The sequence below is a fragment of the Penicillium diatomitis genome, assembly GCF_028827545.1.
Source record: "Penicillium diatomitis strain IBT 30728 chromosome Unknown utg000001l_segment0_segment0, whole genome shotgun sequence".
Taxonomy (NCBI): Eukaryota; Fungi; Ascomycota; class Eurotiomycetes; order Eurotiales; family Aspergillaceae; genus Penicillium; species Penicillium diatomitis.
This window is the reverse complement of record NW_026623173.1, coordinates 648773-663052: the sequence shown is the minus strand read 5'-3', so window position 1 is coordinate 663052 and position 14280 is coordinate 648773. Positions and strand designations below refer to the sequence as shown.

General features: G+C 51.2%; 6 protein-coding genes across 6 annotated transcripts; 4 read left to right on the top strand and 2 right to left on the bottom strand.

Annotated features, from left to right (window-relative positions):
* Positions 1 to 2145: 2145 nt before the first annotated feature.
* On the top strand, positions 2146 to 3044 carry N7539_000192 (putative isochorismatase family hydrolase; the record flags this gene model as incomplete). The annotated part of the gene is made up of 4 exons (XM_056929796.1): positions 2146 to 2235; positions 2296 to 2608; positions 2669 to 2888; positions 2954 to 3044. 4 exons carry the CDS (start codon positions 2146 to 2148, stop codon positions 3042 to 3044), a joined length of 714 nt encoding a protein of 237 aa, XP_056794089.1.
* A 1092-nt stretch (positions 3045 to 4136) lies between these two features.
* N7539_000191 (putative NAD binding Rossmann fold oxidoreductase) lies at positions 4137 to 5452 on the top strand (the record flags this gene model as incomplete). Its single annotated transcript, XM_056929795.1, has 4 exons — positions 4137 to 4419; positions 4498 to 4593; positions 4669 to 5072; positions 5153 to 5452. 4 exons carry the CDS (start codon positions 4137 to 4139, stop codon positions 5450 to 5452), a joined length of 1083 nt encoding a protein of 360 aa, XP_056794088.1.
* Positions 5453 to 6347: 895 nt separating this feature from the next.
* Positions 6348 to 7303, top strand: N7539_000190 (HPP family protein; the record flags this gene model as incomplete). The annotated part of the gene is made up of 2 exons (XM_056929794.1): positions 6348 to 6638; positions 6716 to 7303. 2 exons carry the CDS (start codon positions 6348 to 6350, stop codon positions 7301 to 7303), a joined length of 879 nt encoding a protein of 292 aa, XP_056794087.1.
* Positions 7304 to 8286: 983 nt separating this feature from the next.
* Positions 8287 to 10224, top strand: N7539_000189 (ATP-binding cassette family ATPase ARB1; the record flags this gene model as incomplete). Its single annotated transcript, XM_056929793.1, has 2 exons — positions 8287 to 8856; positions 8956 to 10224. 2 exons carry the CDS (start codon positions 8287 to 8289, stop codon positions 10222 to 10224), a joined length of 1839 nt encoding a protein of 612 aa, XP_056794086.1.
* Positions 10225 to 10844: 620 nt separating this feature from the next.
* N7539_000188 (TFIIH complex kinase subunit CCL1) lies at positions 10845 to 12198 on the bottom strand (the record flags this gene model as incomplete). Its single annotated transcript, XM_056929792.1, has 2 exons — positions 10845 to 11783; positions 11881 to 12198. The coding sequence occupies 2 exons, from the start codon at positions 12196 to 12198 to the stop codon at positions 10845 to 10847; spliced, it is 1257 nt and encodes a 418-aa protein (XP_056794085.1).
* Positions 12199 to 12713: 515 nt separating this feature from the next.
* On the bottom strand, positions 12714 to 13534 carry N7539_000187 (E2 ubiquitin-conjugating protein UBC1; the record flags this gene model as incomplete). The annotated part of the gene is made up of 3 exons (XM_056929791.1): positions 12714 to 12879; positions 12944 to 13221; positions 13274 to 13534. 3 exons carry the CDS (start codon positions 13532 to 13534, stop codon positions 12714 to 12716), a joined length of 705 nt encoding a protein of 234 aa, XP_056794084.1.
* Between the last annotated feature and the right edge of the window lie 746 nt (positions 13535 to 14280).

Below are 14280 nucleotides of genomic sequence, written 5' to 3'. Positions count from 1 at the left end.
TCCATCTTGCCGACAGGACAAATCCCTGTATAGAATCGGTCCAAAGAAGTGGGCGACTTTGTAGGGGGCGGAAAGAAACCCCCTCCATCAATGATTGCCGTGCGATTGACCCCCACGCATACCTCAGTATATACTTCACTTTTGCATCTTTTATTCCATTCCTCGTGATGCATCATAATACAAAGGCAAAGTAAACCTGTCATTACTCTACACTCAAAATATTATCACGGGATGTCATGAACATTCGGACAGAATTGAACCTTCACGTGTCAACAACAAACGTCAAAGTCCAATTCATGTGACAAGTCAAGTGGAGGCTTCGGAGACCGGACGCACTTGGAACTGAGTTCGCAAGAAAGCCCGGGCCGCCCGGCGGACGAGGCATCGACATCTACTTAAATTGCTGATTCAATCAGATCCATCATCCTCGCCGTTTATGGAAGTTTGGCGCAAGTCTCTCAGATTCGCATGACCTGGACCAGAACACAAATGCATCCTCAATCCGTGGTAGGGGACATCCTCCTCCAGGCGGCATAAAACATGAAATAAACAACCAGGACAGTTCAGGCCGACCACCGAATTTCTTTTCTTCCCGACTCACCATACATTACCTGGTCAATCCATTAGGACAAGTCGCTGATTATCATCACGCTTCCGTCTGGGTAGGAACACACGCAATGCCGTGTCTCTCTCGAAATAGTAGAGAGATCAGGTATTGCACATGTATATTCGTGGACATGTCCGTAGACGTCAAGAGTGGTCGGAGTTCGCATTGCTCGACAGATCGCTCTCTTAACACAGCAATTTGCTGGATCTGACCCGTGTAGAGCGTCAAAAGGAATGCTTCCGGTTAGGTAGAGACCTGTGTTCAAAGGTCAGCGCGACCCCAACATGATCACCGGGCGTTTCTCTTTGCTTTCCACTGCTCTGGCCTGAATGATCCGGGGTCACCCTCCCACCTCATCCTGAGGGTTGAGCCCAGGCTTACGAAAGGGACCTAGAGTGCAGTGGCAGATCGGAAATTCTTGGAGTTTTCCAGCTTCGTGGGCTGTTGCTTCTTTACAAAGGTAGGACCACCTGACCTGCCGCGATATCTGCCATGCCAAGCAACTCTGTCACCATCCAGCCTTAGTCTCGCGCACCGCATCATTCGGTAAGCTGGCGTCAGCAATTTGTCCATCACAACCATCAAATCTGCTGCGGTCCTGTTCGAGCCGAATTACTCCACAGCACTAACAGCCATTTCGTAGGAGAGGGGAAAATACGCCCGATTGCCGAGGGTGCAGAAGACTATCGGCAGCTTACCAGTTCGAGGGCTTGCTTCCACCTGGCGTTTATTTTGACGTGCTGACGGGCCGATTAGTCGGTAATGTGTCACGCGATAGCTGAGATTAGACTGAGACTACTCTGCGGATGTTGAGGCTTCTGACGGGAGTTGCCGGTGGAGACTTGAACATGAGGATGGAATATGAAGGGTTAGTGTTGGCCAGCTCATTGAAATGTTGAAAGGCGAGGACAATCACTGTTCACTGTGCAAGGGATATGCTAAATACCCAGAGCCCAGGAGAATCATACTTGTAATGGGAGGGCATCATCTCATCCCCATGAGAGACCCTCATGAATCAGCCAGGTCGTAGAAGAGCAAGCGGGGGACGAACAAGGGAAAGGAAACGAGAGATGCAGAAACAAAACCTTCTGAAGATATCCACACTCGAGATGTTTTGCTCAGGAACCTCACCAATGGGAATTGAACATCATCCCTAAATCAGGAGCTCCGTTGACGCCGGGTATCGATTCTGCATTATGCTTGCATTGCCGAGCCTCACACGGGCGATAATCTGCATATGGCCATGGCCACTGTCCAACGGCCAAGACGATGTGAACGGGGATAATCCCCGGCATAGGCAAGCTCGGCTTGAGCGAATGCATCAGATTGTCCATCTGACATATCTTTAACGAGCCTGGAAGTAAGCTGGGTGAGCATGATGTCTCATGGAATATAAAAAGAGACATCCCCTCGCCTTTGACCAAGAATTTTTTTTTTCATCCAGACTCAAGACAAGCTTCCAATTGGAAGTCCACTCAAGATTCTCTCCCTGTCGTCTTTTGCTATTCACTTTCTGGTATCCCAAAAGCTTTGCCAAGATGAACTTCTCCGAATTCATCCAGACTGCCCTGCTGCTGGCAATCTCGGTCCCCGCTCAGGCATGGAACCGCCTTGACAAAGAGAACGCAGTAAGTCACCAGATTCTTAGAGGAATCTAGCCAACGTCAGGACTCATCAAAATATCTCAGGCTCTCCTGGTCAACGATCACCAAGTTGGTCTGGCCCAGCTCGTTCGTGACTTTGGCACCAACGACTTCCGCAACAACATGCTTGCGCACTCTGCTATTGGCAACATCTTTGATCTGCCAACCATCCTGACCTCATCCTCCGATGGGGGTCCAAACGGCCTTCTGTTGAAGGAGATCACCGAGATGCACCCCAATGCTACCTTTATCCGCCGCCAGGGTGAGGTCAATGCCTGGGACAACGCTGACTTCCGCAAGGCCGTCAAGGCCCTTGGTAAGAAGCAATTGATCATCGGTGGTATTGTGACTGAAGTTTGTACGTTGATCAAACTATCTTCAAAGCGAGTCCCCACCTCTCTTACCCACTCATATCTAGGTACCGCCTTCCTGGCCCTGTCGCTCATTGACGAAGGCTACGAGGTCTTCGCCAACACCGACGCCAGTGGAACTTTCGACGTCAAGCTCGCCGAGGATGCCAATCGCCGCATGGAGAAGGCCGGTGTCACGCTAATGGGCTTTTTCGCTATTGTCTGTGATCTCATGCGTGACTGGCGCGCTACGCCCGGTCTCACCGAGATTCTCCCTGTTATTGATCAGTAAGTTCTCACCTCGAGACTGTGGGAACCCTCAAGTCTTCTGCAGGTGACTAATCTATGTTAAGGTATCAATTCGCCTACGGCATGGCTGCTCGTCATCACGCGGGTGCCATTTTGAACGGCACCATTGCCGAAGTCGAGAAGACTTTGATCTAAGTCAATGATTAGAGCCAGTCCATACTTTGTTTCGCCTTTTGCCCAGGCTGAATGCGCAGACTTAAGATGGTGATTGAAGCACTGGATGATGGGGGTTGATAGAGAAAGGGGCTTGGAAAGATGGTCGAAAGAATAGACGGAAAGCAGAGAGACTGTTCGGAGAAGGATTGCAAGATTGTGTTGCTTATTGGATTCTCGCCTGATTACCTGTAGATCTTGAAATAGACCTCCAGTAATGGAACGGCCTTCTTGTGTGTCGGTTTCGCTTCACAAGTTTTTAGATAATCGATAATCCCAGCTAGTGAATGTCGAGCTCTACAATAAACATGATAGAACTATGAATCTACGAATGGATCTCCCATTGAAACTTTGAAAACAGAAAGCAAAAAGCAGCTACCTAAGATATACCCCTATCGAGGGCTGTGGTGCGTAAGGCACAGCCCGGGTGTCTTAGTATCGCGGCGGGCACAGTCGGAGAGATGCCGTTCATACAGTGATGAGTTCCTGTTGGCTGGACCAACATGGATGATTGCAGAGACGATGGAGGTTGTATTTCCGATTAGCAATCAGAAATCCGCCTAAGCAAGCATCCGACAGCACATGGAACACCGTGCTCCGATCTATTTCTCGTGGAAAATTGGTTGTTTATAGTATTGCCCAGTTCAAGGCGGAAGCCGAGCCGGGGATGTGGGCTTTCGGGAGGCCGAGTGGAAGTGGCCGGGTTCTGGTTCTGGTTCTGGTTCTGGCCCGGCAGGGTTTCACTGGCAGAAGCCGCCAAACGACAGGTGTTCGACTTCGGTGGTCTCCCTCGTTGACTCGGTGGGGCGGTCCCACGGACAGCCGTCGCCAGGACCTTCCACGGTCACCTCCCCGCACTCGCCTCGCGGGAGAACTTTTGGGAGTTGGCCGGAAGTTGGGGTTATATAATTTCCCATGTCGGCTCCGATCTTTCATGCTCTGAACTTATTTTACCAATCAGATTTCCAGTTTCAATTCCCTACTTGTGAGTCTCTGCCCAACAAGACACACTTTGGTCTTTCATCGCAGCCCTGACTCAACTAGATTGTCTCTCGTTACGACTGTTGTGACATCATGGCTCCCAAGACGTACAATGTCGGCGTGATTGGTTACGGCTTCAGCGCAAAGATCTTCCACATCCCCTTTGTGGAGCAGATTCCCGAGCTGAAGCTGTATGCGGTGGTCCAGCGCACCCCGAAAGCCAACGATGATGCGGAGAAGGATCATCCGGGCGTCAAGTCCTACCGCACAACCGACGAGCTAATGCAAGACTCGGCGGTGGATGTGGTGATTGTCACGACGGCCCCCGATTCTCATTATACCCTGGTGAAGCAAGCGCTGGAGTCGGGCAAACATGGTACGTGCCTCGACGAATTACGATTGCTACGCTTGTACTGGAAAGGATGCGATTGAAGCTGACCCAACCGGATGGCAGTCGTTTGCGAGAAGCCTTTCACCCCCACTTACAAGGAAGCCGAGGAGCTTGTTGCTCTCGCTGAGAAGCAGGGCAAGGTCCTTGCTGTTTATCAGAGTATGTTTTTCACCCTCTGAATTGGCTGGCGTCGCCGGTGGAATGTGTCACTAATCATAACCTCGTCCTGCTCAGACCGTCGTTTTGACGCCGACTTTGTCACCCTGTCCAAGCTCATCAAGAACGGCTCCCTTGGCCGCATCTCCGAATTGGAGACCCACTTTGACCGTCACCGTCCCGAGGAGCCGTCTGCCGATGCTCACAAGTGGAAGAACAAGGTCATCCCGGGCGGCTCAGCCGTCTACGACCTGGGCACTCACCTGCTCGACCAGGCCGTTCACCTCTTGGGTCTTCCTGCTCGGGTGACGGGGTTCATCGGTTCCGCGCGGGCGCAGAACACTTCTGGCTTCGAAGATTCTTTCACCGTCTTGCTACACTACGCCAATGGCACTATGGTGACCGCCAAGGCAACTGTCATCAGTCCCGAAGAGGAGCAATTGCGCTTCTGGGTCCGTGGTGACAAGGGAAGTTTCAAGAAGGTGCGATTTGACAATATATACTTCTTTATCTGTACTAGATCATCGAAGTTCAGCACACTGACTTTCCAATCCAATTGCAGTACCACCTTGACATCCAAGAAGATCAGCTCAAGGCCGGCGTCAGACCCACAGATAATGGCTACGGCCGTGAACCCAGCGAGCGCTATGGTACCCTCACGACCATGCAGAGCGGCAAGCCGGCCAAGGAAGTCGTGCCCACTGTTGAGCCGCCTACATACACTGAGTACTACCGCAAGCTAGTCCGCGCTCTGAACGGCGAGGGAGATTCCCCGGCCAGTGGCGCCGAGGCTGCGCAGGTCATTCGCTTGATCGAGCTGGCTCGGGAGAGCTCTGCTACAGGCAAGACTATGCAGGTCTAGTCCAATAAGCTTGTTCTGGAACCTGGAAAGAGAGCTTTATACATAATTCCAATGCCTTTTGTCTTTTTTTTCACCTCAACACCTCATAAGAAAACATTGTTACCCTGAGTCGGCCAAGCACCAGTTCTTGGTTTCCCACTCCTTCTGCATATAGCTGATCACCTAGAAGATCATTGACGGATTGATAAAACCAATGGATTGTGGCGTCAATCTAAATGATAAAGACAAGCTATCTGCATCTGCTATTGAGCCTCACCCACGTTCCCGGCAGACTTGGACAGTACATCTTGTTCGGCAGGGAAGTGGCACGGAAATATGGCAGATAATTGCAGACAAGGCTTGAAGTCATAAGTTGACAGAACTAAGAAATGCAATGCTGAGCATAAATACCATGCAATTGAAATGACATCAACCAGTGCCAAGCCGCTAGACCAGGAACGGAGTTTCTGTTACCAAACGTAAATCCTCTCAGTGGCGGACCGCCGGCAACAAGTGCACTGTTGCCCGTCAGCAGCAGAGTTCTAACCGCGCGACCTGCGAACAAGACGTGGAGAGATCTTTCATACCTTATTAGGCCTTCCTCCGCGGAGATGGTGAGGTGTACAGCAACGGCTGTAGCGGCACATCGTGGCTATTAAGCAGCGATCTAAAGGCGGTTCGAATACATTTGAGTCCAACCCCGTAGAATTCTCCTTTTCGCTTGCTACTCGATGTGTATTGCTTCTGAGGTTGAGTCTTTTTGTTTCCCGTGAATAAGAAGCTTCGATGCACCTCAGTTGTCGATTTGCCAAGTAGTCAGACGTATCTGGATGGGTATCACGGTGCCATCTCCCAAAGCTGACAGTATTTCGAACTCTCTCTCAAGCGACCGTCTCGTGCGGCCACTGTCAAGGTCATGTCGCATACCCTTCATGGGCCGATGAAACTTTCCGACGTGAGGACATGGCACGTGGACATTGACCGGTTCATCAACCCCTGGCTTCCAGCCCCGCGGCTGCACCGACTGCCACGGCCAATATCCCGATTCCTGGGATACCGTGAGCGCCCACCGCGACCTTTGGGCAATGTAGTCATTGCTTTCTGGTCCTTGGTCGGAGCGTTTTGCGGGGTCGCCGTGATCGCGGAGGTTTCGAAGCGTATTCCCTCCTTTGAGTCGCGAGACACACCCGCGGTGGTGGGGAGTTTCGTAAGTCTGCGAACAAACCCTAGAGATGGCGAATGATGCTTCGATCTTGCTGACCAGCGATGCGGGATAAATCACAGGGCGCCGCTGCCGTGATCGAGTTCTGTGCGATTCAATCGCCTTTCGCCCAGCCACGCAATGCCTTCTTCAGTCAAATGTGGGCATGTTTGGTGGGAGTCGGCATTTCGAAACTCTTCGCCTTGAACCCCAATGCGGAGCAGTACACGTCGCTTGGAGGAGCCCTGGCTTGTGCACTCACCACGGCCGCTATGTTGTTGACCGAGACCATTCACCCCCCGGCCGGAGCCACGGCTCTTTTAGCAGTGACCAACGCACAGATGGCCAGCCTTGGCTGGTTCTTGTTCCCGGTCATGATCCTTGGCTGCATCTTGATGCAGGCGGTAGCATTGATTGTCAACAATATACAGCGGCAATTCCCTCTGTATTGGTGGACATCACATCCGCTGTCGCGAAGTCAGATTGCAGACGAAGAGAAGGAGGGCATCCATCGCGAGCCCGCCCCGACAATTCCAGACCATTATGAAGAGAGTCTGACAGATACTCCTCGACGTATGGTGATAGAGCGCGGTGAAATATTTGTTCCAGAAGGAGTGTACCTGTCAATGACAGAGAAAGAAGTACTAGAGAAGATCAGCGAAAGAATATAATCAAGTCAAGGGAAAAGAGTCGAGCCGAGCTGACGCAAAGATAAGCTTAGGTAGATACTAGGTCCTGGTAGTAGGTACGATATGGATGTATTGCTATAGCGCTTGCGACCGCCGTAAATCGATAAGATTAAATGTACGATTGGCAACATCGCGCTAAGTACTTCCACCTGTAGTCACGACTCACTAGTAGTACCATGTTGTGAAACGCTATTCAGACGTGACCAGTGACAGCGTTGGCTCCATTGTTGACACTTGACAATCGATAGGGAAGGAAGTCTTACTGATCCACTGAGAAGACGCCTATCTCTCACCAACCAGAGCCTTGAGTTGTACGAGGTGGCAAATGTGATGCCTGAATGCCTTTATGCCTTGTCGCCGCCTGTCTCAGGCCTGCATTGAATTCAGGCCACAAGGCCACCATTTTTGAGGACCAACTGTGCGGTACTGCGGTGACGTCTCAAACAGCCCCCCTTGGCCGCTCCGGAGCAAATCAGGGCGCTGCATTTCGGGTTTGGTGGTCCACCGCCTCGAAAATTTGTTCATTCACCATGGGAAGTATTCGTCGAAGGCTCTGCAAGAACAACGCAGTGCTCGACTGGTTCGGCGAAAAATTTTCAACAGTTGGGTTGCCGTTTGAGTGTTCGCATTGCCGTCGATATAAGAAGCCCATTCTTCCTCCGTAATCGATAAGGGCTTCGACAAAAGTTGTTCTCCCCCCACTTCCACTTCCATTCGACTTCTTTTCGCCCCTCTACTGCTCGCCCCGCCTAGGCGCTCCACTTCAGTCTCTTTTTGCCTTTTCTCTGCTTTCAATCTCTTCGACCAGCACAGACTGATACGGGTCGTCTCTGTACCTCATCACTCTTTCCTTCTTTCCCTCTAATCGCCCCGTTCCTCTCTGTCTTTGACATCCTCTTCGCTTTCCCTCCGCATCTCTCAATTCCTTATTTTTTTTACCCCCTCATCCCACACCCTTCGTCAACATGGTTTCCGCCTCCAAGGCCGCCCGTATGGCGAAGCGCGCCGAAGCTGGCGACAAAAAGACCAAGAAGTCCACTAAGGAGGACGCTGTCGCTGAAGTTGCCAACGGCGATGAGCAACCCGCGACCACCGAGGCGAAGATGAAGGATGTCGAGAAGCTCACCTCACAGATGGACAAGCACGGTCTGTCCGATCGTGTCACCACCGGTGTGCTGTCCTCATTGCCTGCCTCTCGCGACGTCAAGATCACTTCCGCCTCTCTCGTGTTCCACGGAAAGGTCCTCTTCACTGATTCTACCCTCGAGCTCAACTTCGGCCGTCGTTACGGTCTTCTTGGTGAGAACGGTTGCGGAAAGTCGACCCTTCTCAAGTCCATTGCTACTCGCGAGTTCCCCTTCCCCGAACACATCGACCTGTATCTCCTGAACGAAGGTGCCCCGATGACCGACAAGGGTGCTTTGGAGTGGGTCGTTGACGAGGCTCAGGCCCAACTTGACGCCATGGAGAAGAAGGCCGAGGAGATTCTCGAGGTTGAGGGTCCCGACAGTCCCATTTTGGAAGACCTCTACGACGTAAGTATATCATTCCTTGACAGATGATCACAATTCGATCCACTCACGGCAAGGTCGAAATTTCGATCTGAAACATACTGACATGCTTTCCGACAACAGCGCATGGACAAGATGGATCCCTCCACCTTCCACACCCGAGCCTCTCTCATTCTTACCGGTCTTGGTTTCAACAAGGTCACCATCCACAAGAAGACCAAGGACATGTCCGGTGGCTGGCGTATGCGTGTTGCTCTTGCCAAGGCCCTCTTCGTCAAGCCCTCTCTGCTGCTGCTCGATGACCCCACTGCTCACTTGGATCTCGAGGCCTGTGTGTGGCTGGAGGAGTACCTCAAGAAGTGGGACCGTACCCTGGTCCTGGTCTCTCACTCCATGGATTTCCTGAACGGTGTCTGCACCAACATGATTGATATGCGCATGAAGACCCTCCTCTACTATGGTGGTAACTACGATTCGTACCACAAGACTCGTGCTGAGCAGGAGACCAACCAGATGAAGGCCTACACCAAGCAGCAGGAAGAAATTGCTCACATCAAGAAGTTCATTGCCTCCGCTGGTACATATGCCAACTTGGTCCGTCAAGCCAAGTCCCGGCAGAAGATCTTGGACAAGATGGAGGCCGATGGTTTCATTCAGCCCGTTGTCCCCGATCGCGTCTTCACCTTCCGTTTCGCCGATGTTGAGAAGTTGCCCCCTCCCGTCATGTCTTTCGATGATGTGAGCTTCTCCTACTCTGGCAACTGGGATGATACCCTCTACGAGCATCTCGACCTCGGTGTGGACATGGACTCGCGTACTGCTCTTGTCGGTCCCAACGGTGTTGGCAAATCTACTTTGCTCCGTCTCATGACTGGCAAGCTCAGCCCCATCGCTGGTACCGTCAGCCGCCACACCCACTTGAAGCTTGGCGTGTACTCCCAACACTCTGCTGAACAACTGGACTTGACCAAGTCGTCTCTTGAGTTTGTCCGTGACAAGTTCCCCGAGAAGTCCCAGGATTACCAGTACTGGCGTCAGCAGCTCGGCCGCTACGGTCTGTCCGGCGAGTCTCAGACCGCTATCATGGGTACTCTCTCCGAGGGTCAGAAGAGCCGTATTGTGTTTGCTCTGCTCGCCATTGAATCTCCCAACATGATTCTTCTTGACGAGCCTACCAACGGTCTCGACATTCCCACTATCGACTCCCTGGCTGACGCTATCAACGCCTACAACGGTGGTGTCGTCGTCGTCTCTCACGACTTCCGTCTGCTTGACAAGATTGCCAAGGACATTCTTGTCTGCGAGAACAAGACCGTTCGTCGCTGGGACGGAAGCATTGGCGCTTACAAGAAGTACTTGCGTGACAAGATGGTGTCGGCTGGTGCCGTCTAAGCTGGTCATTCACTCCGCCGCGAGCTATAATGCCCCTTTCTCCCCCCGCCCTTTTATTTGATGACGACGAAATGCTAGACGTGAATCGAAGGCATTACAATGCCTCTTGCCTTTTTTGAAAAGTTGGAATTGTTTTTTTAGACTAGGTTCATGCCTGCTTCCACCGAAGTTGCTTCTGTGTTGCAGAATGCCGCTGATCGGTTTATTGTCCACGGTTTTTCCATCTGATATTTCTTGCATACATATTGTTCCATGTTCATGTTTTCTGTTGTTCAGAGTTTCATTCCCCCTCTCGTTGATGTGGCGGTCCACCGCCGGATAGTCGTGGATTTTTGTTCTGAGCCTTTTTGGTGGTTTTCGGTGCTCGCATCATCGGGCCCTTTCTACCTGATAGAGAGACTAGTCCTGTTGCTCTTCAGGGCGGATGAATAAAGAATCCTTATTACAGTTTTGACACCGGCACATTAGAAGTATGTCCGACTCCTGTCTATCTCGTACAGTACTCGGCTTGCTCTACTTTATCGTCTGAATTTAGCCTGATTTGCCTGGTGGGAATATGAGGCACTCGTTGTGCAGATAATGCTAAGATCACCGATTGCATATGACCCGGAACCTCGAATTTAGTGCTTCGTCCGGTCCGGCACCAGCTCTGGGCCGAAGACGCTGTGTCCTTCTTGCTGGATCTGTTGCGACTCCGTTTTCCGCTTCTTCACCAAACGCTCTGTCTCACTCTCGGACATTGGCGTCGCCGAGTCAACAGCCGGGTTCAATCGTGGCGCGGCAACATCGCGCTTCAAGTTCACCTTTTCGGGATTCTGGCAGTGATACAGCTTCTTGGCGATGCGCTTCAGACTTTTCATTTGGGCTGGGTCCGATGAGAGGGGCGTATAAGACTGCAAGAGCGCCGCACAATCCATCAAAACCTTTGACAGCTTCGTACGAAGCTCGTACAGAGGGTTCTGGAGATGGGAAGAAGCATCGGCTCCTACGTTGGTCGAGTCTAGCGGGCCACCGAGCTTTGTGTCGAGATAGAACTCGGCCAATGGCCGATCGGCGACCAACAAAGCCGCCAGCCAGATTTGTGATGGCGTGTAAAGGAAGTAGGCGTCTGTCATTTGGGCGGCGGATTTGAGAAGTTCCCGAGTAGCACTGTGAGCACGGCCGATTCGATCATGAACGGATGCGCAGGCGATAGGCGGCGGTGCAAGAGAGAGAATGCCGCGCTTCAGACTATCAGAGGTATGGTGTGGGAGATGGGGTGCGGCTGCACCTTGGCCTTGGGCAATGGCCGAGAGCTCCATGACACCGCCTTCGAGGCCACGGAAGGGATGTCGGACGTCGAATGTGAAGCGGAGACCCTGCATCAAAAGGAATTCGGGGGCAATGACGTCCTCTGGGGTGGTGTCGCCAGGGATTCCCTCGGCGAATTGCCTTAATGACATGTAGTGGTTGTCTGTCTTTGTGGCGACGAAGAGCGCGCAGGCCATTATGGATTTGGGATGATATGTCATAGGGGAATTCGTAAGGTAGAAACGCCGCAAATACTGAATAGCTGTGGCCTGTGAGGAGAACGCAAATTAGCAAAGCTCTCAGGCGGTGCGCTGCAGTAGTAGGTTATCGAAATCGCACGAGTGGTATGCCTCGTCAAAGACTTACTCGGACATTGGTGGGAAGAGGTGGTCTGTATGTTTCCCCAAGCTCGACAGTCTTCTCACAGTAGTACCTGACCAGCACAAGTTCCTCATCTGGAGTCAAGCATTCGATATTTTTCTCTTCCGTGGCACCTTCAGATTGAGATTCGACTGCAGCTGATGTTGTGCTGGATAGATGTTGCTCCCGAGCTCGACGTAACGCGGCACGCACTCTGTCACTGGCAATTTGATTCGTAGCACTTCGTATAGATTGGAGGGAGGTCTCGGTGTATGACCACAAGCGATATTGTGAGGACGCGCGGTAAAAGTCATCCTCGATCATTTTGGCTGGCTGAGAGCTCACGTAGCTTATCCTCGGACGATCTGACACGATCCCCGCTGTAGTGAGGTACTTAGAGGAGTGTTGATTTGTATCGTAGACCCAATTTCAACGCTGAAGAGGAGGCTATGACAGCTTGGTTCAGTGTAGCTGGTCATAAGCACAAAGCGAGCGTATTTATGGAAGTAATATGAAGTGGAGTACGCATTGATCGTGAACAAGAGATGAAAGAGTGGTTCTACAATCGCTTATCGATAAGGTGAAGTCCACTGCGAGGAAATGTCGTCAGCCACCCGCTACCTATGGACTCGACCGAGTCCATTATGATTCCAGTAGTCAGGTTTTTGCTGTAGACATACATGTAATTTTATGTAGGTCTTACGATCCTCTCATTACTTATGACCTCTTCCTCCCGTGACATATTCTCTCAGGCACTGGACTGATGGATTTGAAAGACATGATGCATCGTGACTAATCCCACAAACACCACCATGCAAACGCAACGTAAATATAATAGCTCAAGCACCTGCAAGCAGCCGTGCGCAGACATCATCGACCTGGCCATCGTCTAGTTGACAGGTGTGCCGGCTGATTTGAAGATCTGCGAGTACTCGCACGACATCCTCAATCGAAAATCCCATTGCTTTGAAGCCATCAACCAGGAATTCATCGTAGCCATCATATCTGGTAAACATTAGAACTTGTCACTGCATGTAAGACCATTTCTACCTGAATTCTAAGAACTTACTGGGCTTGTGAGTCATCATCAATCTCCAGAGGTGATTCAGCAGTTCCCTTCAAAGCGTCACCCGAGTCGGAAGATGGAGCACCTGCATAAATGATCGCCCATTCACGAGCAATGCGCTGGAATTCTTGTGGCCGCTGAAGCATCATATTCGCAACTTCGGCATCTTGTGGATCCTTAGGCTCGGGGGTGCTAAGCAATGACTGGAGAGATATTAACGCAGACTTAATGGTAAGAACTGGTGACCAGGCACTTGACAAGGTATCAAGACAGATGGCACCCTTATAGCAAGTCAGTGTCAATTCAAGCTTGAGTGATTCCCGGGCAACTCACCGTTTGACTGCTAACGTTGGGATGCCAGACTTTGGTCTCAAACTTCATTGTCGGAGGCCTGAAAGGATAATCTGTGGGAATCTTGATATCCACATGATACATCCCCCCTTCATAAGGCGTGTCAGGTGGGCCAGGAAAGGTTCCTCGCAAATGTGTAATGTCATCCTGGTTGCCAATAGGCTCTGCTGCGATCATTGAATGTACATCTGCGTGTATGTCGGCCAGTTCCTTGGCGACACGCCGAGTACGATTGCCAGCCATTCCCGATGACGACAGCAGCAATTGTCTGCAGGTTCAAGATGCACTAAGGCGAGCAGCAGTTTTTCCCGCTCAGTAGATTGATAGCAGTAAGTGTGCATTCACTCCTCGTACCAATCCTTCAAGCTACTGGATTGATACCCGATATCAGCGATTTGGCAAGACCCATTGCATAGTGGAGTCACTATACACGCCTATTCATGGCGCGAGAGATGATGGGACGGACTCCAAGTTCAGAGACTTACAGATAGAGAAGAGCTCTGAGTTTGAACTTTGGCAAAAGCTCTGATCACTGAGGTTCGAACAGTTAGCAAAAAGATTCGAGCAAGCTAGTTGGCGTTGATCAGACAGACAGATTTCTAAGTGCACTGTGGGAATACCACGATATGAATTGCCAGATTTGCTCTAAGATAGTCACGATCTTCCAGATGCCTGCATAGTTAATAATACCTGTGAGTTCGAGACGGGCCAAACCGCCCCCCACAGGGTAAGGCGCCACGGCATCAATGACCGCATCCTATCGGCCTGAGGCGCAAGTAAATCACGTGACTTGATTGCAACAGCTCTCAGCTTGCTAATCTCCGGGGATTAACTTCATCACCTTCACCAATTATTCACCCCTTCCATCACTCATCCACCGCAGGATATCGCGGGTCAAGCTTGTTGAAACCCATTATCTAAAATTTGCCTTGGACACACCCATTGCTGCATTCGACTAATTCACTGCTGATTCACAAACATGGTCAGTC